The following is a 21,489-nucleotide window of genomic DNA, read 5'->3' as shown; positions in this document are numbered from 1 at the left end:
CACCAGTGCGGTGCGTGCAGCAAACCTCGGCCGTCTGCATTGCACCGAGGGCAAGAAACGCGCAAGACCCTCGCAGCGGCTTTCCCGTGCAGACTGGTGGGCGCACTAATGCTTCGCTCGGAGAGCATTGCAGCTGATCGCCGGCAGGAAAAGGCCATCTTTCCCGCACGCGCACGCTTGCGAGTGGGCACGTCAATGTGCTCTGGGTGCGTGGGCATAATGTTACACACGTGCACCTCCATGCGAGGTGGGTAAGGCGGTTATTGGAGGGTGAGAGTTGTGAGCCGTTTGTGGAGGACACGTTGCTGAAGCCTCATGCAGGCTCAGCGAAGTCGTCGCATCGTACGAGGCAATGCAGAAAGAAAAGAAAAAGAGAGCGGATAGTGTCACAAGCGCCCACTCCAAGCATCCGAAACCGACGCCGTGATAGGAAAAGGAGGGGGGCCGCGAGGGAGGAAAACACACCCGCTGACGCATTCTCACAGAAGTCGCGACGCTCTCCCACGGAGAGAGCGGCGCACAAGAGAGTAAGACACTCGGGTTCAGGTGCACGTTGATAGGTAGATGCGGAGGCGCCAATGGAGAGAGACGCATCCGCCGTCATTGATGCACTCATGAGTAGGGATGACGGCATCGCGTCACCTGCGCACGCCGACGCTCACACCGGGCAACGCCAAGACCAGATGCATGTGTCACAGTTGCCTCGCCGCCAGTCGCCCACAAGGGATGCCACATTCAGCGGCGTAGTGGCGTCACGGAACGGGTGAGGTAAGATACATCTCTGCAGGAATACCTCTCCCTCACGTCCCTCCGTCACTCTGTGGCAGCCCCATCACTCCGCCTCCCCACCCCTTCCCCTTCGCCACGTCTTCATGAGAAAGAAGAAGCCGGCAATCGCAGCCACCTCAAACATCCAGGCCGTCACCATGAGTCCAAACGACGCAGCATAGTCGTAGCTGTGGCCGGCACTCCCGTGAGGCAGTTTAACGCACGTGCCCTGATTGTACGCATCTGATAAACGGCCCCAGGAAATGAGAATGGTGAGACACGCCACGCCGTCGACATCGAGTGCCACCAACGGCTTCTTGAAGACGCCAAAGGCGCTCAGGACGAGCAGAATGAACGCAAACGACGGCCACAAAGATGGAGATGACGGCGAAGGCAGCGGCGCCACCCATGGCTGCCGTGATGCCGAACTTGAAGCCCGACATCACGGCGTGCGTCCCGCACATTTTTTTCCAGCCGAGCATAGATGCTCAGCTTTCGAAGCCGGTGTGATTGCGTGGCTAGAGCACGTCCAACGGCGTCGCCACGAGCACAAAAAAAAAAATAAGAAACTGCAGCACGGCCAGCGCCGGGGGCAGATATACCGGAACAAGTTCGAGGAGTCGGGGCGGGCACTCATGCGGCGGTGCATGGCTCTCGATAGCTCTGCCGACCGCCTTCGTCTTGCTGAAGAGTACGAGACGGTGGAAAGAGCGCTGCGCACAAGCCTTCTCGGCACATACGCTCACCCCCGTCTATCGCTTCAGATATGCGCGAGCGAGTTCCGCGTGTGCGTATTTACTTCGAACGTGTTCCTGGTGGGGCTCAGCGTCGTAGCAGCAGTAGCAGCAGCTGCTGCTGCTGCAATAGGGGCAGAGAGGCAGAGATGGGTGTAACGGTGGTGGCGCTAGAGAGAGGGAGTGTGAGTGCTCAGGCGCGCACGACGCTGAACGGCTCGCTCCACTTTTCTTTCCTCGCTCGCGGATGCAGAGAAGGTGCAGGGCGTTACCGCGAAAAAAAGACGAGAGAGAGGCGGCTGCGGTAAGCTGAGTGTTTCGCTACAAAGTAGCGGTCGAGCGATGACTGAGGTGCCAAGCAAGGATGGCAACACGACTCCGAACCTGCTAGCCCAACACCACAAGACACGCACTCGCAAACACGGTGACTCGTGCGCCCTGATGAGCAGTAGAGACGACAGTGGGAGGGAGAAGGGCGGGGTGGGAACGCGAAAGTCCCCACGCCACCGCAGCTGTTCTATGTCCTTGTCATCCCGGAGAGACCTCGGACCGGAGCAAGGCACCGCCACATCAAACGGCGCCCTCACCGCCTCATACGCCATCTTTACGTGCACCCAAGCTTGATTTCAATGTCGGGCACGGGTAGACATCGTACATGCGTCGTCGAGTCGCAGCCCTCCACTGACAGCAGCGCTGACACGCACGCCACACGCAATCCGCTAAGTCCTTTTTTTTTTGCTGCTGTGTCGATTCTGCGTGTTTTGTACGGGAGGAGGGGGCGACGGCGGCACCGCTACGATGCGCAGCGAAGTGCGGAGTACCAAGACGTGCGTGCCTGCACACGAAAAGACGAAGCCGGGGGGCGATAAGGACGACGAGGGTGCTCACATCGCGTCCCGCGCAACGCATCCATCCGTCTTCACGTGCGACAGAAGAAGACTCACGCGACAAGCAGCTGGGCAAAGTGCTGCAGCCCACATCCCCTTGTGTACGACAGCAACTCAGTCTTGTGCTCCGGCGAGAGGTTCTTCTGCAGGACACCCTGCACCAAATCCTGCACAATGTAGGGGGCCGACGTGCTATCGGGCAGTTCTCCCATGAGCTTGAAGAACTCCTCGGCACCGTGCAGCAGCCGCGCAGCCTGCGCTGCATCCCCGGGCTGGGGTGTGCAGAGTTGAAGTGTTAGGAGCCGTGCGTGCTCGGCCGAGCGGCGAGCAAGTTGATCGCGAAACAGCATCAGCGCATCCAGTGTCTCTGACTTACTGAGAGAGGAAGGTGAGGAGGCGGTGCTGGCCGTGGCGGCGCAGCTTTCCCGCAGCATCCCAAGCCAGTCCTCTGCTGCGGCTGCCACAACCTGCACACTCGCCACACACCACTGGAGGAATAGGACAGACTCCCAGGAAGCTGCGGCCGTGTCCGCCACAGCCGGCAGTGCTTGATTCTCCACAATCCCCAGGAAGGCCAAAAGCGCCGGCTCCACACATCTGCGCCACACCAGTTCCGCCCACGAGCCGCGCAGGAGAAGTAGCGAGTTGAGAAGACGCCGCTGAAACGCCTCGAGCGAGCGCACCAAGTGCAAACTGCACGTGTAAAGCGGGAACGATGCGCGGCCCGCCCCCTCCATCAGGAACGACCGCCTCCACAGCCGCGCCGCGCCATCGCGCAGTGCGGTCACCGCCATGTCCGCTCCACATTGGGCGTATAGCTGGAGCACTTCCTCCGCCAGTAGGTGTTCCACGAGCAGCTGCACCGAGTCTCTGCACAAGCGCCCCTCTGCAGACGCTACAAAGTCCAGTACGGCGTTCACGGTGACCGCAACGTAGTCCTTGTGGCGCGACAGCGCCGAATCAGGCCGCCAGCCGTAACACTCCTGGAACACAACCACGGCCGTGGCACTGAGGACTACCTGGCTCACCGACTCTAGAAGACGGAGGGCAGCGTCGCTCTCGCTGTCTTGCAACCTTGACGTCGCCCACTGCTCCGACACGATGCGCTGCTGCCGCTGGAAGCACTCGATCAGAAAAGAGAAGAAGTGCTGCGGTTCGTGAACGGCTGCCGTGTCACACCCCGCGCTAAAGTGGAAGCGCAGCTCTTTTTCCAGAGGTCCCACGACAGAGCTCATGTACGGGGAGAGCAGTTCACGGACGGCGCTGTCGCCGGTGTGCACCGCATACCATGGCAGCACTGGCGCAGACCCACCGCCTGCTGCGACTGCTACGGTGGTGGAAGAGGTGGCAAGGGCCAGTGAGGTAGAGCGTGTAGCCGGAGGAGCCACCACAGCAAGTATGTACGGAAGCAGGTGAACGTACGCGCTGCGCAGCGCACTCGACGCGTGCTCATCGCGAAAGTGGGGGAGGGAGAGGGCCGAGGTGAGAGGCGACAGTGCCTCGGCAGCAAGCTTTGCCGGCGCGCATAAGGGAGGCGGTCCCGACGTGCTTGGAGCACCTCGCAGCGATGCGATGGGCTCGCGATCTGCGGCGCGAGCGAGGCTGTCCAAGTACGCTGACGAACTCGCAGTGAGGGCCTCCAGTGATAGGGATTGCTGCGAGTCAGCTCTTGACGCGGGGCTCTGATGCCTCGTCGCGGACGCCCACTCGTTCCGCAGGCGGGCCGCGCGCTCCTCCTGCTGCTCTGCCTTGCGCTGCCTCATTCGCTCCACATTTGATTCTGCCGTCTGCACACGCTCCACGCGTGCGAGCACCGTGGGGAGGTCACTGTATGGATTTACCGTGAGCTCATCGAGGATGGCATCGAGGAAGCTGTCCTCGTGGCAAGAGGAACCGTACAACATATGTGAGAGAGAGAGAGCGGGTGAGGGAGTAGAAGACAGGAGACGCAAGACGATAATGGCAAAGTACGAAGGCTTGAAATGGAGCTTGTGAAGCCACACCACGCAACGGCCTGCGCTGCGTTCGAAGACGTCGTGCGCAGTGGCAGCAGAGAGAGTCGAAGACAGAGGGATCAGTGTAGCGGAGGAGAGAGAAGGTGGAGGGAGAGGCGAAGCAGAATTTGTTCCCCTACCTCCGCAGGTGGACTTCCGCCTTGCCCGGACGTGCGCACATACGTCGTCTCTTCTATGCTGAGAGGTGCGATTCTATGTGCCCGTGAGGGCAGGGGGAGTGGTGGCTCTCTGCGACACGCAACGGAGCAGCCGGGAGAAAGTGAGGGAAGGTGGAAAAGGCGGTGCGCACATGTGAGGCTCCACGAGAGGAGAAGCGCAGCGCTCACAACTGCAGCCGATAACCCGGCGTGATGCGACGGGCAAGGATGTAGGGGTAGAGTTTGTGGTGTGTCGACGCCCAAGGTAGCGAGACGATACAACAGCATAATGGTGTGCATGCTTGCTAACACACATGCGCAAGAGAGGGGGGCAACAACGGATTATAAGCGCCTCAGCGTTAGTCGTATGTGGTTGGCGGGTGGACATGGCAGATGGTGGAAAGAGGGCAAGGCGGAGAGCGAGTTGGTGCGCACAGCAGCAGAGCGCAGCCAAGCGACAGCAAGCCAAAGGAGAATGGAGATAGAGAGGGGTCAGACGCTGCGTGACGCCACCGCGGAAAAAAATGTGACTGCCTGCTGGGCTTTAGCCCCGGCGTCGAAATCGCCGATAAAGACAATTCGGCAGCAAAGAGGCTCACCTGATTCTCGGCCGACCAGCGGCACGTACGGTGGCAATACCTCGCCATAGTCCACCTTGCGCTTCACCGTCTGCCAGCGGAACTGAACCTCTTTGGCAGAGTACGAGCCACCGCTGCCCTCGTCGTCCAGAGCGCTAAAGTAGCCCTTGCTGCGCCACACATTCTTGAGTAGTTGCCGTGCTGCGGGACTGAAGAGAGCCCGGCGCAGCAGCTGTGTCGAGAAGACCTTCCCTTTCAGCTCGAGTGTGAAAAGTCGCAAACCCAGCTTCTTCATCTCGCCCGCCTCCTCCTCAGCAGCGGCGTTGCCACCAAAAGCGCCGATCACTTTTCCTGCGGCGGCGTACGCGCCCAGGAAGAAGGAAGCGACATTGTCAGCGGTGAAAAGACCTTGGCGGTAGACGAGCGAGTCGAAGGCGAAATACCCTTCATTCGTACAGTACACACGTACGTGCGGGTTCGACTCGCTGGCGAACTCCTTGATGCGCCGCACCCAGAGTCGCATCATCGTCGCGTCGATACGATCCGTGTACTCCCAATTATTGATGAGGACCACGTTGGCGCCTTGAATGGGGTCGCCGCGCAGCACGTCCAGCGAGTCGAGCGCGACTTGTTCACCTGTCGTAACCGAGAGCAAGGAGGACGCGGCGATGACCATCACCACCGCGTCGACCTCTACGCACACACGAAGCTCGGGGAGCGCATGCAGGGTGGCTGCGATGGGGACGGGATCCGCAACGCCTGTGCACTCTACAAGCGAATACCCGCATCCCTGCGCGTGTGCAGACTGTAGCTCCGCAACGAGGTCGGAGAGCAGATTGCAGCACACGCACCCACCGGAGAGCGCCACTACATCATTGCCACGAGCAGATGTGGAGTTCGTTGCGCCGGATGGCTGAAAAGCGTGAGCGTCGATGTTATCACAACTGATGTCGTTCACAATGATACGCACCTTCTCCTCACGTGGGAGGGTGGGGAGAAGGCGCTGAAGGATAGTGGTCTTCCCAGAGCCCAAGAAGCCTACGAAGACGCACACTTTCAGGGTGTCGTGTATCATGGCTGCGCCGTGGAGTAATGACAGGGTTCAGCATCACTAAATAGCACACCGCACACACACGAGCGAAAGAAGAAAAAGAGTTCGAGAATCCTGCGCGACGATGAGCGCGGGGATGAGGGAGAGACAGGGGAAGAGAGTGGTGGCATGCGACGTAGTAATCGAGCTCGTCCCCTCGCGTCGCGCACGGCACGCACGCACACGCACATACACACACGCACGCAAGAGGTGAAGGAGGTGGAGGACAGACGTAGAAGAGTGCATCAGCATGGCACCCACCCACCCCTTTCCTCTGACTCTCCGTTTCCTCCATGTGCCTAAGTGTGTATGTATGTATGTATGTGTGTGTGTGTAGCAAGGAGACAGAACAAGATTAAGAGATCGGCATCAAGCTGTCTCTCCACCATCGCAGAAGTGCCGATCTCTTTCGCCAGGACGTACGTGCGAGTAAGACCGCGCGGCATCGGCGTACACGCCGTACAGGGCAAAAGCGCGAGGAGGGAGAGGTCTGGGACGGGAAGGGTCACGAAGCTCATTCTACAACAGCGAGTGCTGCCACCGCACGTCGCCTCCCCATCTTCGTCGTCGTCGGCCCTTGAGGGGGCCACAGCATCGACCTGTTGCAGTCCGCATCGAGGCCGCGGTTTCATTTGTGAATCTACTACTGCTTTTTTTTCCTACATTGACTTACACACGCACGGAGAGAGTGAGACGGCGCATCGGCCGACAAAATGCGAGAGGAGTTAGAGATGAAAGCAAAACAGATACAGCGCATTGCCATGCGCCTGTGCAGAGACATGTGCACCACACGCGAGCACGCGCAACAGCCCATTCATTCGCGCATGCTCGCTCACGCACACACGTCCAATACGCATCCCCTCGTTTGCCTGTGGATTTTAGCTCGTTAGATACGAAGGGATATTGGGAGAGGACGCATACGCACAGCCACACTCTTCTTCCTACAAAGGTCTGACGGAGGGGGTGGTACAAGAGAGCGTGTCAAACAGAGGAAACGAGTCTTCAGGTGCGCCTTAAGTGGAGCAACTGCACCTTCTCTCTCTGCTACCCCTCCACCTCCTCTCCTCCCCGCGTGCAGAGTCACGCATAGAGAGTGCACTAGTACGGGTTTTTGCGGTCCTCATCGTTGCGACGGTAGCGGTACGGACGGTAGTTGAGGTTGTTCTCCACCAGCATGAGGTTGCGGTTGCGCTGGGAATACCAGGTCATGACCTGGTACATGGGCGTCCACCACGGCAGGTACCACGGCTTCAGCCACTTCTCCTTGATGTGCAGCCACTTATCCACCACGCACTGGTGCTCCACGTACACGGAGAGAAACTTCAGGTTGGGGCGGAAGTGATCGACCGGGTTGGACCAGAAGTCGCTCGTCTCCGCCACCTCCAGAACGGGTTCACGCTCAGAGGACATGATAATGACTTTCAGTCGTCTTTTTCTTTATTATCTGCACGCCTTGTGCTTGTCGATGTAATGAGGAGCGGATAGCTATCGCTAACCGGGCGAAAGAACTGCTCTGACATGCGGAGTATGTCATGCGCAGACGCGTTTGTATGTGGTGGTGGTTGGGGGGGGGGAGGGGAAGCGGGCAATGGGTGGGGAGATGAAGAAAGGAACATGAATGTGCAGGAGCATGTGGACACGGAGCAAAGGGCAGTAGCGTCGGGAGAACAGCGTCTCGCGTGTTTCCCTCATTTCTGATCAACATTGCGCAACCCTTTTCCGAGTCTTCCGCGGCCACCTCGGAGGGCGGGGTCGGGGCCGCACGGTGACGGACTTTGGATGGCGCGCTTCACCACGGCAGCGGTCTTTCCGCCGCACTTCACGTGAGGTGATCGCCATCCATGAGCCTAGCTGTGCATCACATATTTCTTCTCTGTCTTAGAGCACTGACAAAAGGGAAAAAAAACGCACGCACATGAAAAAGGGCACCGTGACAAGGAGAAAACGCCCACACGCACACACACACACACACAGGCCCACCCCTCAGGCAGAGGCAGATGCACGAGGTGATGAAGACCACAAAACGGAAGAAGGTGGACTTCATGCAAGAGATTCAAACAGACAACAAACAGAGCGCACCACGAGCGACAGTCGTGCACGCCCGCCCCTCTCCCCACTGCCCTGCGACACACATACAGAGAGAGACAGACAGACAAACAGCAAGACGGAAAAGCAAAAGAAAAAAGCGGCGAAGCGAGCGCACTTCATACAACGGCCATCCTCCTGAGAAAGTACAGAAAATAAAAAAAGAAAACGAACACGAACGCGTCGCCTCGCACGCGCACGCGCGCTCTTCCCCCTCCTCTCCCTCTCCCCGGTCCCTCCCGGCCCGGTGCAGAGGGAGAGAAGGGCCACAGGTGAAGCCAGAGCGCCGCCGCCGAGTTCTGCACGAGTGGCCAAAGGAAAAAGGAGCAAAGCAGCAGAAAGGAGAAAGAGGAGAAGGCGCGCGCAGAGCGGCACACATACACACGCACACATACCTTGCAGGCTTGTACGCCACGAGCGTAGCCCCCACTCAGCCACACGCACACACCATCCCCCTCTCGCACCACACATGCGCCTACGCGTACACAAGTGCAAAGGTATAAGGATGCCCGATGCACACGATGGAGCCTTTACATGATTAGAGAAAAGAAAAACGCTGCGGAGCCCCCTCGCAACTGCTCACGACCTGCGCATGTTAGAGTTGAGGGGGGCCGCAGGGAAGGTACCGCTGCTTGCGCCGCCATTGCCGTACGCAATGGGGCTTGAGAAGTTGTGCGAGTTGCTATTCACCTGCGTCACCGCCTGCGCGCTGCTAGGAGTGACGGACGAAGCTGCATCCTCGCTAAGACCGTAGAGAACGCCGTTGTTGGCCACCGGTGCGGTGTTGCCAAAGCTATCACGCAGCAACTTGAAGTAGCAGTGGCCCGTGAGGAGCGAATCGCTGCCGGCCTGATGCGCCGTGCCGAAGCGGCGCAGCTTCAGGCTCTCCGCTAAGTAGTCCAGTCCAAAGGAGTGGGACACATCCGTGAAGCGCAAAAGATACTTGAGGTCAAACATGCTCGGGAAGAGAGCATGAAGGGTTTGCAGGAACTCCTCCTCCTTCTCCGGAAGATCCTTGTTGCACACCACCTTGATGAGGTACCCGAAGTCGTAGCCAGCGTGGAAGGCAAGCCAGCGCACGTTGGAGTTGAGCACCAGCCCGCTGGAGATGAGCAGTTCCGCAAAGTGCGTCACCTCGATCCCGAAGTCGTTGAAGTAGTCGAAGTTGATGCCGCCATGCCGGAGAAGCTCAATGCTGTCTTGCGCGTAAACGTCTTCCTTGATGCTGAAGCGGAAGTTGAACTGCCAGGTGGAGCAGTGCTCCGGGACCTCGCCCTTGTCGTTCAGAAGGGTGATGCCGAGCTGAATGATCTTGAGGAGGTTCACGTTGCACCGCAGCGTTTGGTAGTAGAACTCGTGCGTCGTCTTGAAGCTGCCCACCGGCTTGGCCACCACTCCAGGGAATTCCGTGTCTAGCGACACGAACGGGTAGTCCTTGATGAGAGACCGGATCGTGGCGAACTCCTCCTCGAGATTGTCAGCCCAAACGTCGCGGATCATTGCGGACTTGCTAAGGGACGGAAGCCGTGTCTCCGGGTTCCATGCCGGCGTGTTCGCTGTCATTGTGTACGGCTGAGGGGTGTGCTTGGACGTCATCACTCTCGCTTGCGTTTCTCTGCGCCGCTGCTCCCTTTGCTGGGCTCCTTCGTCAGCTGCAGTCGTCGTCGCTAATGCAGACCCCCTCGAAGCACAGACACGAGGCGGCGCGAATACCCAATACGCCAGCGAGATCAAAAAGGGCCTTAAGTTTGATGCAGGGCAGCGGGGCGCAAGATCGAGCTTGGTGGGCGGAAGAGAGAGAAGGAACGGGAAGGGATGGATGAGCAGGGCGAGGCGATGATCTCGAGACACCAGCGGAAGTGCAAAAGAGCAGCTGGCAAAAAGAGAAGAACAAAACTCGCGTCGTGTGCAAGTCTCTGCACAGGCGTGTGCCGTGTGGAGGCCATGCCACGGGAATGGAGAGTAAGCAGGGAGCACGAGGAGAGCATCGGCAACAAAGAAGGCACACACACAAAAGGCATAAAGACAAGGAGAGACAAAGAATGATGTCAAAAACGATGAGCATGACGCATTCCAACACATGTTCCCAGCTTGGCCTAGCGGAGAAGTTTCCTATTTCTGTGGGTGAGTATACCGATCTGATATCCCTACACTCGCGCTCTCGATTCCTCCTTGCGCTGGCAAAGCCATCCATGAGAATTTTGTTGCTTTCAAGTCCTCATCGGGTAACACTACGCACGAATAGGCAGACTTACGCATCAACCTCCCCCCTCCCCTCCCTACCTTTTCCGTCACCCTAGAAATCCCTGCAGCGATGGATAAGCAGTGGGGCGGTGTGTAAGCAACGGCTTACATCGACTCGATTCCTCGAGATCTGAGGAAGACGTAACGGGGTAAAGGGAAGATAGACGGTGTGTGGCGCATGTAACTGGGGTGGTGCAGAGAGTACGTTGACTCACTCCTCATCACCAGACCGCCTTGCAATCACCCCGCCCGCTGGCAGCCTTGTCGAAAGCATTCAAAAGAACAGGCACCTTCAACTACTGCAGCGCATGGGGGGGTGAGAGAAGGGAAGGAGAAAAGAGAGTAAAAGGCGCGACGTTGATGGAATGGAGTGGAGGTGGGGAGTGGGGTCAACCAATTTGATGGGAAGAGAAAAGGATGAGGCGAGAAAGCGAAGACAAGTAGGGTGAAGGGGGCAGCGGTAAAGCCAGCGGGGGTACTGGACAGCCACAAGCACGCGCGTGAGCAGCGCTCGGTATGCGACGCGCACCTGCATGTGCTGTAGCACACAACAGAGAAAAAGAGCAAGATGAAAAAATAGCGCGCGAGGCTGGCCCTATCCCTCTCCCCTGTCGTCCGCGAACGATGGTTCAGAGAGCGTTCACACCCACGCGTCCGTATGCATCGGGATGGATTGCAGGCGCTGTAGAAAGAGCTGCTTGGCAACGCGGCGCTTTTCTTGCAGCACAGCCACCGATGCGCACGCACGATGCGGGAGCACGCCAGCCACCAAGAACGGGAGGGGGTGGAGTGCGAAGGCAATAGGTTAATCTAGGGGGTCTCCTGTATACGCGCAGAAAGGCAGAGTGGGAGCGAGCAAAAACATCGGCATGCGAGCACTTCCAGGGGTGTGAGGGGTGGCGGGGAGGTGCCCTAAACATACAAACAGAAGGAGCAACAGTGAGATGCAAACTATACATCATGCGTGTGAGCACATGCACAAACGCGGTAGACAAAACACAGATACATGTCACAGAAGCAAAGGCGCGCCACAAGACCTCTCCTCCAGTCACAGCCAGCACATGACTAAATCCTTAGTTGGGTGGCCGGGATTGGTGGCCGAACTTGCCCAGCACGCGGAAGGTCCACTGCATATCGTCCGTGTCCACCACGAGTGTGCCCTCGATTTGAGGGATGCGGGAAGAGGGGTGCACAGAGATCTGCACGTTGGTGGCCGTGGCGGCCCCTCGCTGTCCAGGCACAAACGGAAGCAGCACCCCGTGTGCGGGTGACACAGTAAAGTCCTTGGAGCTGTCAGCCGTGAAGTACGCGAAGAAGGTGGAGCGGTAGGGAAACACGTTGTACAGGTCAAAAGAGACTGAGGTGCTCTCCTTGTACTCGCCGTACAGCACGATAGTGTCGTCGACGGGCGCCGGGGTGGACTCCAGCTGCACTCGGTACTGCCACATGCCGCCCTCCGCACTGCGCAGCACCACCCACCCTGACCCGACGAGCGGCCGCAGCGGGGCAAACTTGAGGTTCAGCTCGAACCCGTCGGGGTACGGGCTCGGCATGGTCACGCTACATGACACACTCGCCGCCGCGGCAGCCGCGTAGGACTTCTGAGGGTCCACCTCGAAGACCACGGAGAAGGCGGAGGCGAGACCCGGCGGCAGCCCAGGTGCGTGCACGTACATGGTGTCGTTATACTGCGTGCGAGAAGCGCAGCGCAAACGCAGAGATGGTTGCGTCTGTCGGTACACGCAGCAACCCTCGATTGGGTAGGTCCACGTGACGTCATAGGTCTTGTCGCTGCGCCGCACCGCCGGACGAACCTCAACAACAGCGGCATGGCGCTTCACCAGAGAGGGTCTGAACGTCACGACAAGGGACACGGAGGCACCGGTCGCCACCACCCCGGTCGGCACCGTGTGCAGGGCGAAGGCCGTCGTGTCTCCGCTCAGCCGCACCTCTATCGCGGTGTCTCGCTTCAGGACATTCGTGAAGGGCAGCAACAGTGTGCTCGTCGTCCCGACGTCGCAAGTGCACGTCAGCGTCTCTTCTGTCAAGGGAGCCGTGCCCGTACCGACACATCTGTAGCGCCAGCATCCCAGTTCGGGGTTGCGCAGTGTCACCACGGCCGTCTGCTCGACACCAACGCAGCGTGGCGTAAAGACGAGCTCGACAACACTTTCCGAGTGTGCCGGCAGCACGACCCGCGGCTGGCGCACCCCAAAGCACGCCGCGTCCGTCGACTCCACCGTCAGGACCGAGCTCGCGTCACCTCGGTTGGGCAGGCGCACCTGCATCACCTGCGACTGGCCAATGGGGGTTGGCGGGAAGGGCAGGGGCTCCGGCTCCGCCTCCGTCACTGTCATGTGCAGCTCATACCAAAACTCACCGGCAGCCTCGCTCACCAGGGAAAGTCGCCCCGTCGACTCGCCGGCTTGGGTCGGCACAAAGAGAAGGCTGTAGGTGGCAGCAGCTTTGGGTGCCAGCTGGAAGGTGTTCGCGCCGTACAGCCCTGCGCCGTATCGGTGGACCTTGAACATCAGTGCAGAATCGAGTGGGTTCGTCACTGAGACGTCCGCCACCATCGCCGTCCGAACGTTTGTGCGGAGCTCGACGAGGCCCTCCTTCTCCGGCGGGGCCACGTGCAGCTGCACCGCGTACCATACATATCGCCCATTCGAGCCCGTGAAGGTGACGCGGCCGGAGTAGTCGCCGCCGACGGTGGGGGACACCTTCATGGCAAAGCGGCGGCTCGACGCTCGTGGGATGACAAGCGACGGCGACTCGCCCTCGCAGCACGCCAAGTCCGTCTTCACAAAGTACGTCGTGTCCTGACTGCAAATGTTCGGCACCATCATCTCCAGTGTCTCGTGATCGCGCGCTCGGCAGTCCAGCGTCAGGATGCCCTCGGACAGGGGCGCCTCTGCGGTGCCCACGAGGGCATAGGTGTGCTTCTGCCCAGTGGAGCCGTTCAGCAGCACGAGCGTCGCCGTCTCCTCTCCGCTGATCCACGACGGGGCATACTTGATCGCGTACTCCTTTGACCGTCCACTCGGCACGCGCACGTCGTGCGGCCCGCTGAACTGTGCGGAGCCCTCGAACGTGGCGGTGAACAGCCAGTCCTCTGTGGTGCTGTAGTTGCACAGCGTGATTTGTTGCACGATGGTCTGGCGCGCCGGACACAAAAACTGCAGCTCTCTGCGGTCTCCTTTCGGCACGCACTCACCGACGATCAGCAGGAGTCGCACATCGGCCTCCGATATCAGCAATGCATACGTGCGGTACACCCCGACGCACTGCGGCTTGAACGTGAAGGTTATCGGCCACGTCGTTGCTGGAGCGGTGGATGCGAGACACGTGCTCTGACTGGGCAGGAAAAAGGGGTTGGGGCCCTCCATGCGCTCATTCACAAAGTGCACAGCGTAGCGAGCCCCGCTAAGTAGACGACTGACGTCGGTGTACTGGGTGCTGTGCGCGCGATCCTCGTAGAACTTTACACAGCGCTCGAGCGATGCGTTGCTGCTCTTGACGTTGAGTGTAGACGTGCAGCTCTCCCCAAGCTCCACACGCAGTTCCAGGTTAGTGTCGACCGGCTTGGGCCATCCGCTCGTCGCCTCCACAGCCCACGTGAACTCGCCCTCCCGCTCTTCCCAGAAGGTCAGCACCAGACGGTACACACCGCGTGAGAGGGGCGCGAACGAGAAGGGCAGCCGTGTCGGCTCGCCGCGGCGCAGCGAGAGGACCTCTGTGGAAACTGTGAAGGGAGCATCGTGCTTGTGACGCCAGAAGGACGCGTCGTCACCACTCAGCCACGGCTCGGCAGCTTCGGGTGTCGATGCGGCGTCCGTCGTCTTCGCCGCATCCGGAAGACGCATCTGCGCCACTCGAAGACTCACCACGCAATCCTCGGAGAAGGGGTTGATGATATGCAGCTCTGACTGAAGGCACTCATACTGCGGTGTCTCCACGTACAGCGTCTGCAGCGGCTCCATCGTTGGCGTGGCCTTGAGCTGAAACACGAACGGTACCCGCTCCGCCGGCGGCACCTGCGAGGAGCAGTCGACCAGCACACAATGTCCACTCACTGGTCGCCGCGTGCGCGGAAGGATCGACAGCGTCACCTGTGTCGAGCTTCGCGGCGCCACAGTCAGCTTGTCGGTGTTCGCACGGAAGAGCGGGGCATCTGGTAGGAGAACGCAGTATTCGCGCGGCTCAGGGGACGTGTTTTCGACGGTGACTGTCTCTGTCAGCGTGGTGAGGGCTCTGCCGTGAAAGTGCGCGGGAACGGCGTTGATGAACTTTGGCAGATACACGAAGAGGTGCGTAAGGAGGAGCACCATCTGCGTTGCCGACGCAGATACGAAGGCATCCGCAAGAGGAAGTCCTGCAACCCCCAAGGTTTGCAGAAGGTTCAAGAGAACCGTGGCATTACCCTCGCGGCTCTGTTGTGTGGCCGAGGCGATAGCCTCGCGCACCTGGTACGCCAAGAATGGCACGTACGTCAGCACAACAACGATGAGCGCCTGCGCATCGCGTAGATCTTCGAAACTCCGCGGCGAGATAGCGGATAGACTCTCGTGAAGGTCCTTGTTGTCGCCGGTCGCGAAGACCTCGACACAGGCGGCCACCCAACGCAGGAGCAGCGACTCCTCCTCGCTGTAGATGCTACTTCGGCTCAGCGAACGTTGCGACAACGACGAGGACGGCCACCCGCGCAGAGCCGGCGGCACCGGAGTAGCCGCTGTTACACGCACCTGCGGCACGTAGAAGAGCCTTAGACACTCGCGCAGCACGGCCACCCACGACGCAGTCGCGCGCCGCTGGAACGCCGACTCCAGATCCTCACTTTCAACGATGTCAGAGAGTTGCTCCAGCGCGGATGGGGTGTGCGCGGCCGCATGCTCGACAAACGCGTCGAAGGGAAGCAGGAACGGCAGCTCCACATTGGTCAGGCACCCACCGCAGGAGCACACGTACTGGATGAGTGTGTGAAGGGTGCGCAGCTCCTTTGGCGTTGTGTTCGAAGAAGCGGGAGGTGTGGGAGTGCCGGCCGCCTCCGACGGCGGCTGCCGCCGCGTCCCGCGGCGGGACGTCCCCTTGCGGTCATGGGCCGTCGCCGTCACGGCGGATCCAGCGCCGTTCTCTTCGTTTGCACGCTTAGAGGTGGTCAAGGAAGACTCCAGAGCCTCGTTACGTCGAGGCCGCTTGCCGGTGAACTGATGTATCATGTCGCCAACAATCCCGCCGCGAGTCGCCTGAAGCGCCTCCACCACATCCTGCACAGGAGTGCGGCACACAAAAGCGTTCCACCACGCCGTCAGCCACGCTCGCTCCGCCTCCCATTGAACGCTCTCCTCGATCATGTTTACCAGGTCGTGCTGGCCATCACGCGCGCCATCCAAGGCAGCCGGGAAGGTGCACACTAGCGGTAGCTCCGCACCCACGACGGATTCGTGGTCTCTGGCCCAACGCTGTAGCACGTGCGAGCTGTCGTTGCCCTCGCCGGCGGCAGCTGCCGTGGTGGTGGTGGGTGTAGTGCGAAACATGTATGACAGAAAAGCCTCAGTGGTGATGACTGAGTTCACGGCGCCGCCGCTGATGGAGATGTCGATGTAGCCCCCGGCGTCCGTGTGCAGGCGGATGGCAGAGCGCACCGAAATCGGCGTGGGACTGCAGAAGGTAAAAGTGACAGGGAGGGTGGACCGCAGCGCGGCACCCATGGAGTCGCCGTCGAGGAACGACACCCGCAGCGGCGGGTCGCAGGAACCGGGATACTCAACGCGCACGGCGTCGTAGCCCTCGTTGTGGAGCAGCACCGTCGTCTCCACCGCGACACCGAGCGGCAAAACTGGGAACACCAGAGAGGTGCGGTCGCTGCGCACGCGTGGGTTGGTGGCTGAGGCGCTGATAGTGCAACACGCGCACGGCGCCCCTGTAGGGCTCTCCGCCTCCTCCGTCTTTAGTAGCGCGCACACCTGCAGCCGCCCAGCGCTCGTGGGCAGATACGTGATGGTGACAGCCTGCTCCTCCCCCACGCCCAGGACGCCGCGATGGGGCTCCAACAGGAAGCTTGGCGTTCCTTCCTCCGTCTCCAGCCGCCACGCGACCGGTCTCGGTCTCGTCAACGGCGGCGGCATCCTCAGATCCCCGTGTCGGACGAAGACCACTCGCGGCGGCGGGCGCTGGCCAACCACCACGCCGGGAAATGACACCGTCCTCGCGCTCAGCACAACCGGCGGCACCAACGCGGTGGCCTCCACAGTAAACGGCGGCAGCGGATGCACATCATCTGCGCCAAGTTGATGCCAGCGAACAGGGCAGCGCTGCGCCGCAGCAGCACGCAGAGGGTCGAATGAAAGACGAAGTGTGTACTCCGACAACGACGGCACCACGACAGTTGCGGTGGCGACGCCGATCGACGTTTTGCGGTCGGCCACAGTAAAAGAGTGCAGAGACCGCACGCGCGACATAAGACGCGAGCGCTTTGTGTCATCCAGCGTCGCAAGTGACATTACGCTGTCCACTACGTCTTGCTGCCCTTCGTCCTCCAGCACAGGCGAGTCCAGCGAGTAATAGGTGCACGACTCTAAGTTGACACGCACAGCGGCAGCCACGTCGCCGCCATTGCGCAGCGTCACCGAGCGCGACTGCGGGCAGCCGACGTAGACGTGCCCGAAGTCTAGGTGCGCCTCAGCCTGCTCCTTGCCATCCAGCTCCACAGACAGCGGTGGCGCCACAACGGTCGCCTCCACACGTGCCACCAGTGGACGCCGCATGCCAGAAACATGGCACTCTACCATATGCGCCGCTGCACCTGCCACCGCATGCCGCACACGCACCGTGAGCTCCTCCGTCTCACCAACGCAGACGCGCCCCTGTGACGGCGACACCGTCAGCCATGCGGGCAACGCGCCAATGGAGAAGTACGCGTTCGTCCTGCCTTTGTTGGTAAGAGGGAGCGTCGCTAAGGCGGGGACGCCGGCTGCGATGCGCCCCAAGGCCAGTGTGCTGGACACAGCAGCCGCCTCCTTTGAGGCCGGGGCTAGCGGAGGCGTCTTGAGAAGCGAAGATGCGCCCCACGCACACCTCGCCGGCGCCACGCTGCCAGTCAGCAGCAGCACCTTGTCCTCCGTCGCCCCCACCACCTCCAGACGAGCCTCGCAAGAGGCCTGCGATGTGCCGGCGGCAGGGCGGAAATAGAACGTAGCGCCGCGTTGCTCGCTGGCGTTTAGTAGTCCAACCTGCGGCTCCACCTCGAACTCGCATGACGGCGCCGGGAGATGCCAGCGATACGCCACGGCGCAGTTGCCCTTGTTCGTGAGTGCCACCTGCGCCGTGCACACAGGCTCCTCGGCCTGCCCCGTCAGCGACAGCAGCACCTGCGTCTGCGAGAGGGTCACCTCTACTGGCACCACATCCGCCTGCACCGTGAAGCGCATGTAATGCTGCTGGTTCACAGTGACGCGCATTACCTGCTGGAAGACCTGAACCGTGCCAGAGCAGATATGCACGTCGAATTGCGCCATGCGCTGGGCCGGCACAACCTGGCTGGCAGGCTCCACTGTCACAGGCCCTTCCGCCTCGGTGGGCACGCCCACCTGGATGCTTGCCTTGGTACCGTTGTACACGAAGAGTGACAACGCTGCATCAGCATGGATAGTGACGCGTCCGAAGTTCAGCAACTTAGACGGCAGCACAACGTTGAGCACCTCCATCGGTGTCAACTCGCGCTTGCAGTCACGACGCTCCTGCGGTGTTGTCGGGGCGGCATAGAAGCGCCGCTTTGCCAAAGAATGCACATCGAACACAGGTGGTGCAACGTGGCCACTGCGGTAGCTCTGCACCGCTGTATCTTCCGCCATCAGCACCGCCGCGGGCACCTGCCTGGGGAGTGAGGGTGGTGCCAGCCCCTCTGCCGGGATCATACCGAGATCCACCGCCGCTGGTACCGCGACCTCGTCTTCCGGTGCTGAAGGGGGAGCAGCCACCGGCGCCTCGGCGCCTTCGCGGTACAGCGGCGTGCCCCGCAGTTCCACTGCGCACGTCACCGTATCGTTGGCGGTCAGCGTGAGCGTCTCCACGTAAGGTTCGAGGCGGCGCGGGCGGAACTCCAAGCGCAACGTGGCACTTCCGCCAGCGGCCACTACGCCGCGCGCCGGTGTGACGGAGAAGTGCGGCGGGCATTGCAGTGCGTAGCGCATGGGAAGGTGGGCCACACCATTCGTGAGCGTCAGATTCGACTCTTTCGACCTCCTCAGGACACAGGCACCGAAGTCAACGACGGAGGTAGAGAGACGGACGAGGGTCTCGCACGACGTGCCCACCATCCGGAAGCTCTGCGTCTGCTCCGTCTCCACAAATAGCAAGGTGAAGAGAGCCTCGTACTTGTGAACCTCAGCGGTCTCAGCAGGCGCACTTCTCGGGGTGGTGTTCCAGCCGGTGCGACGCAACTTCAGCTGTGGTGTAAACAGCGCCTTGACGATAAGGCGTCCCTGCGGCGGTAGCCGCCCTTGGGTGGGCACAAAGCGGAAAGGCGCTGCTCCGCCTTCGGAGATGTCGTGCGCGGAGCGTATGGCAAAGCTGATCGCCTGCGACCCGCCGTTCACCACCTCCAACTGATGGCTTGCCTTGTTGCCGTCAAACGTCTCCGGAAACTCCACCGAGACCACATCCTCGTGTGTCTGCGGATCGAAAAGACGGCTCCGACAGTCCACTACCTCCGCGCTCACCTCCAGGAGAGTCGGCAGGCGCTGCCCGTTCATTTCCACTGGAATATGCCATGTGTGCCGACCAGGCGGCAGCGGCTTCAGCTCCAGCGTGACAGTCGTGCGGCCCTCTGCCGGCGCCGTAACAGCGGTGCTGCTCAGCACTACCCCGCACGCCGTACCGCCACCCCTCTCGTCTCCCTCGTCCAGCACAAACGTGACGGCAGCGTCTTTTCGGCCACGATTCACCAGCGTCAGCGTGCGCATAGGGCACGCCAGCTGCTGCTCCACCTTGCCGAAGTTCACTGTCGGAGGGAACTCTATCAGCGGCACGCGGCACGCCGTCAGCGGCACCTCGACGCGGCCGCCGTCGCTGCTGAGGATCACCAGCGCATCCGCGTAGTCCTGCGGAGCGTGGGTGGTGAACTCAATCTCCACGGTGTGTGCCAGTCCAGGTGCCACACGCACCGAGGCACCGTTGACGAGTCGGAAGGTGCCGGGGTGCCGCGCCGGCTTCACAAAGCGCAGTGTCAGTATCTCGTCTGTGCGGTTGCGCACCTCGAGCGGCATTACATAGGTGGTATCTACATCGTAGTTAATGAACTCCGCCGTCGGCGGCGTCACCTCCATCCGCGTCTTCGGCGGTGGTGCAGCAGCAGGCCTGTTCGATGAGGCGGGGAAGAAGGATTTGAGAGACTTTTTCGTCTCTCCGATGCTGTGAGCGCCTCGCGACGCAGCGCGCTGCGTTCGTGCAGAAAAGACTGGCATGAGAGCCTATGTTTCCTCGCCGTGGTCCCTCTGCGCAAAGGCCTGCTTTTTCTCGACCGCTTCGCCGCCTGCGAGAGCGCTGCCCGTGTGAATGGCAGACGAGGGAGGAGAAGAGGGGTGGGGGGGGCAGAAAGATATCGATGGCGGGACTGTCGGAGTGCGGTGGTGGAGAAAGAGCTGCACAACCGAAAGGAAAGGACCGGGTGGTGAAGATATGCTGCACCGCGTCTGTAGGCGAATAAAAGCGAGGTGACAGAGAAGCGGCGGCGCGGCGCAGCGTCTTTGCCCGGGTGCTGTTTGTGTGATAGCAACCGCCGCCCCTCTTTCCCCGGCGAAGTCCAAGTCGCTAGTCAAGACCGCGCAAGCATGAAGAAGATAATGGCAGCGTGCAGGCGCGTTGTTCGACACGCACGCGCGCACACGTGCACGACGAAGAAAAGACGGCCGAACGTTGAGAAAGGGCAAGGCGCCACGGCGACGGTAGAGGAACATGGAGGGGAAGGGGTCCTGTAAGCTGAAGAGAAGACGGTGAGGCGACGGGGGAGGAAGACGACGAGTGCAACGTGTCTTCACGTCGCGTATGGAAAGAAGGAAAGGGGAGTGAGAGTTCTCTGCGAGGCTTCGCTCTTCAGCTGCGGCACAGAAGGGCAAGCGGCAGAAGCAAAGAGACATCAGCGGTAGTCTGCACGGGTCTGCCAGTATGCGCCCCTACCACCTTCCCGCCTCACGCCCCCTCCACCCCTTCCCCACTCCCCTCCCATCGATACCACGGCCGTGTCTCTCACATGTCTGCTGCGCATGCGAGGCGGTTGCACCGCTGCCAAACCCGCCTTTACAGCACACACCCACATACGCATGCACACGCACATACAAACATATGCGCGTGCGGGCTTTCTGCACTTTCTATTTTTTGAAGGGGTTTGTGTTTAAGCGGCGCATGCACGCATTCATCACTCGCACAGCTTCCGTGGGCGCGCGTCGGCCGGCCATGCGCAGACAGAGGCAAAACTTCAGCCGTTGCACGAGCCACGGAGAGAGACAGCGGTGCATGTGGGATCCGGCAGACGAGCGCCATCTTTAGTCGTCAAGTTAGAGCAAAGTTGCCTCTTCTTTAGCGTTTCACTCTCCCAGAAGGCAAGCCGACACGCGCAAACACACCTCACCCACCGCTCTTGGAATACAGCTAAATCGTGCTCTTCTAGGAGAAACCATCCTGCTATTGAATCGGGCCACGCGTCCAGCGGGCTCTTCCTGCCCTTCCCCATCCCTTCTGCGCATGCGTGCTGTGCGATCGGCGCCAGACGGAGACTTCGGTGTGCTGCACGCCTTGATCCAAGCGGGCCGCGTCCACGCTCCTGCTCGAGGGCGGAGGCGGCGGGCGTCCGTCGTGCGGATAGTAGAGGGCAGTCGAGGCGTATGCCGCATGGGCCCGAGGAGGAAGTTGGCCAGCCTCAGGTTAAGGCCCTATGAGACCCCGCACCCAGCCT

At 60.7% G+C, this 21,489-nt stretch overlaps 5 protein-coding genes across 5 annotated transcripts; all 5 read right to left on the bottom strand.

Moving 5' to 3' along the window:
• Positions 1–2,442: 2,442 nt before the first annotated feature.
• LDBPK_221510 (hypothetical protein, conserved) lies at positions 2,443–4,293 on the bottom strand (the record flags this gene model as incomplete). Its single annotated transcript, XM_003860849.1, has 1 exon — positions 2,443–4,293. The coding sequence occupies one exon, from the start codon at positions 4,291–4,293 to the stop codon at positions 2,443–2,445; it is 1,851 nt and encodes a 616-aa protein (XP_003860897.1).
• A 740-nt stretch (positions 4,294–5,033) lies between these two features.
• Positions 5,034–6,194, bottom strand: LDBPK_221500 (hypothetical protein, unknown function; the record flags this gene model as incomplete). Its single annotated transcript, XM_003860848.1, has 1 exon — positions 5,034–6,194. The coding sequence occupies one exon, from the start codon at positions 6,192–6,194 to the stop codon at positions 5,034–5,036; it is 1,161 nt and encodes a 386-aa protein (XP_003860896.1).
• Positions 6,195–7,307: 1,113 nt separating this feature from the next.
• LDBPK_221490 (hypothetical protein, conserved) lies at positions 7,308–7,619 on the bottom strand (the record flags this gene model as incomplete). Its single annotated transcript, XM_003860847.1, has 1 exon — positions 7,308–7,619. The coding sequence occupies one exon, from the start codon at positions 7,617–7,619 to the stop codon at positions 7,308–7,310; it is 312 nt and encodes a 103-aa protein (XP_003860895.1).
• A 1,254-nt stretch (positions 7,620–8,873) lies between these two features.
• LDBPK_221480 (CCR4 associated factor, putative) lies at positions 8,874–9,890 on the bottom strand (the record flags this gene model as incomplete). The annotated part of the gene is made up of 1 exon (XM_003860846.1): positions 8,874–9,890. The coding sequence occupies one exon, from the start codon at positions 9,888–9,890 to the stop codon at positions 8,874–8,876; it is 1,017 nt and encodes a 338-aa protein (XP_003860894.1).
• A 1,721-nt stretch (positions 9,891–11,611) lies between these two features.
• Positions 11,612–20,002, bottom strand: LDBPK_221470 (hypothetical protein, conserved; the record flags this gene model as incomplete). Its single annotated transcript, XM_003860845.1, has 1 exon — positions 11,612–20,002. The coding sequence occupies one exon, from the start codon at positions 20,000–20,002 to the stop codon at positions 11,612–11,614; it is 8,391 nt and encodes a 2,796-aa protein (XP_003860893.1).
• Between the last annotated feature and the right edge of the window lie 1,487 nt (positions 20,003–21,489).

This window comes from Leishmania donovani, chromosome 22 (genome assembly GCF_000227135.1).
Source record: "Leishmania donovani BPK282A1 complete genome, chromosome 22".
Lineage (NCBI taxonomy): Eukaryota > Euglenozoa > Kinetoplastea > Trypanosomatida > Trypanosomatidae > Leishmania > Leishmania donovani.
This window is presented reverse-complemented; position numbering and strand designations above follow the sequence as displayed.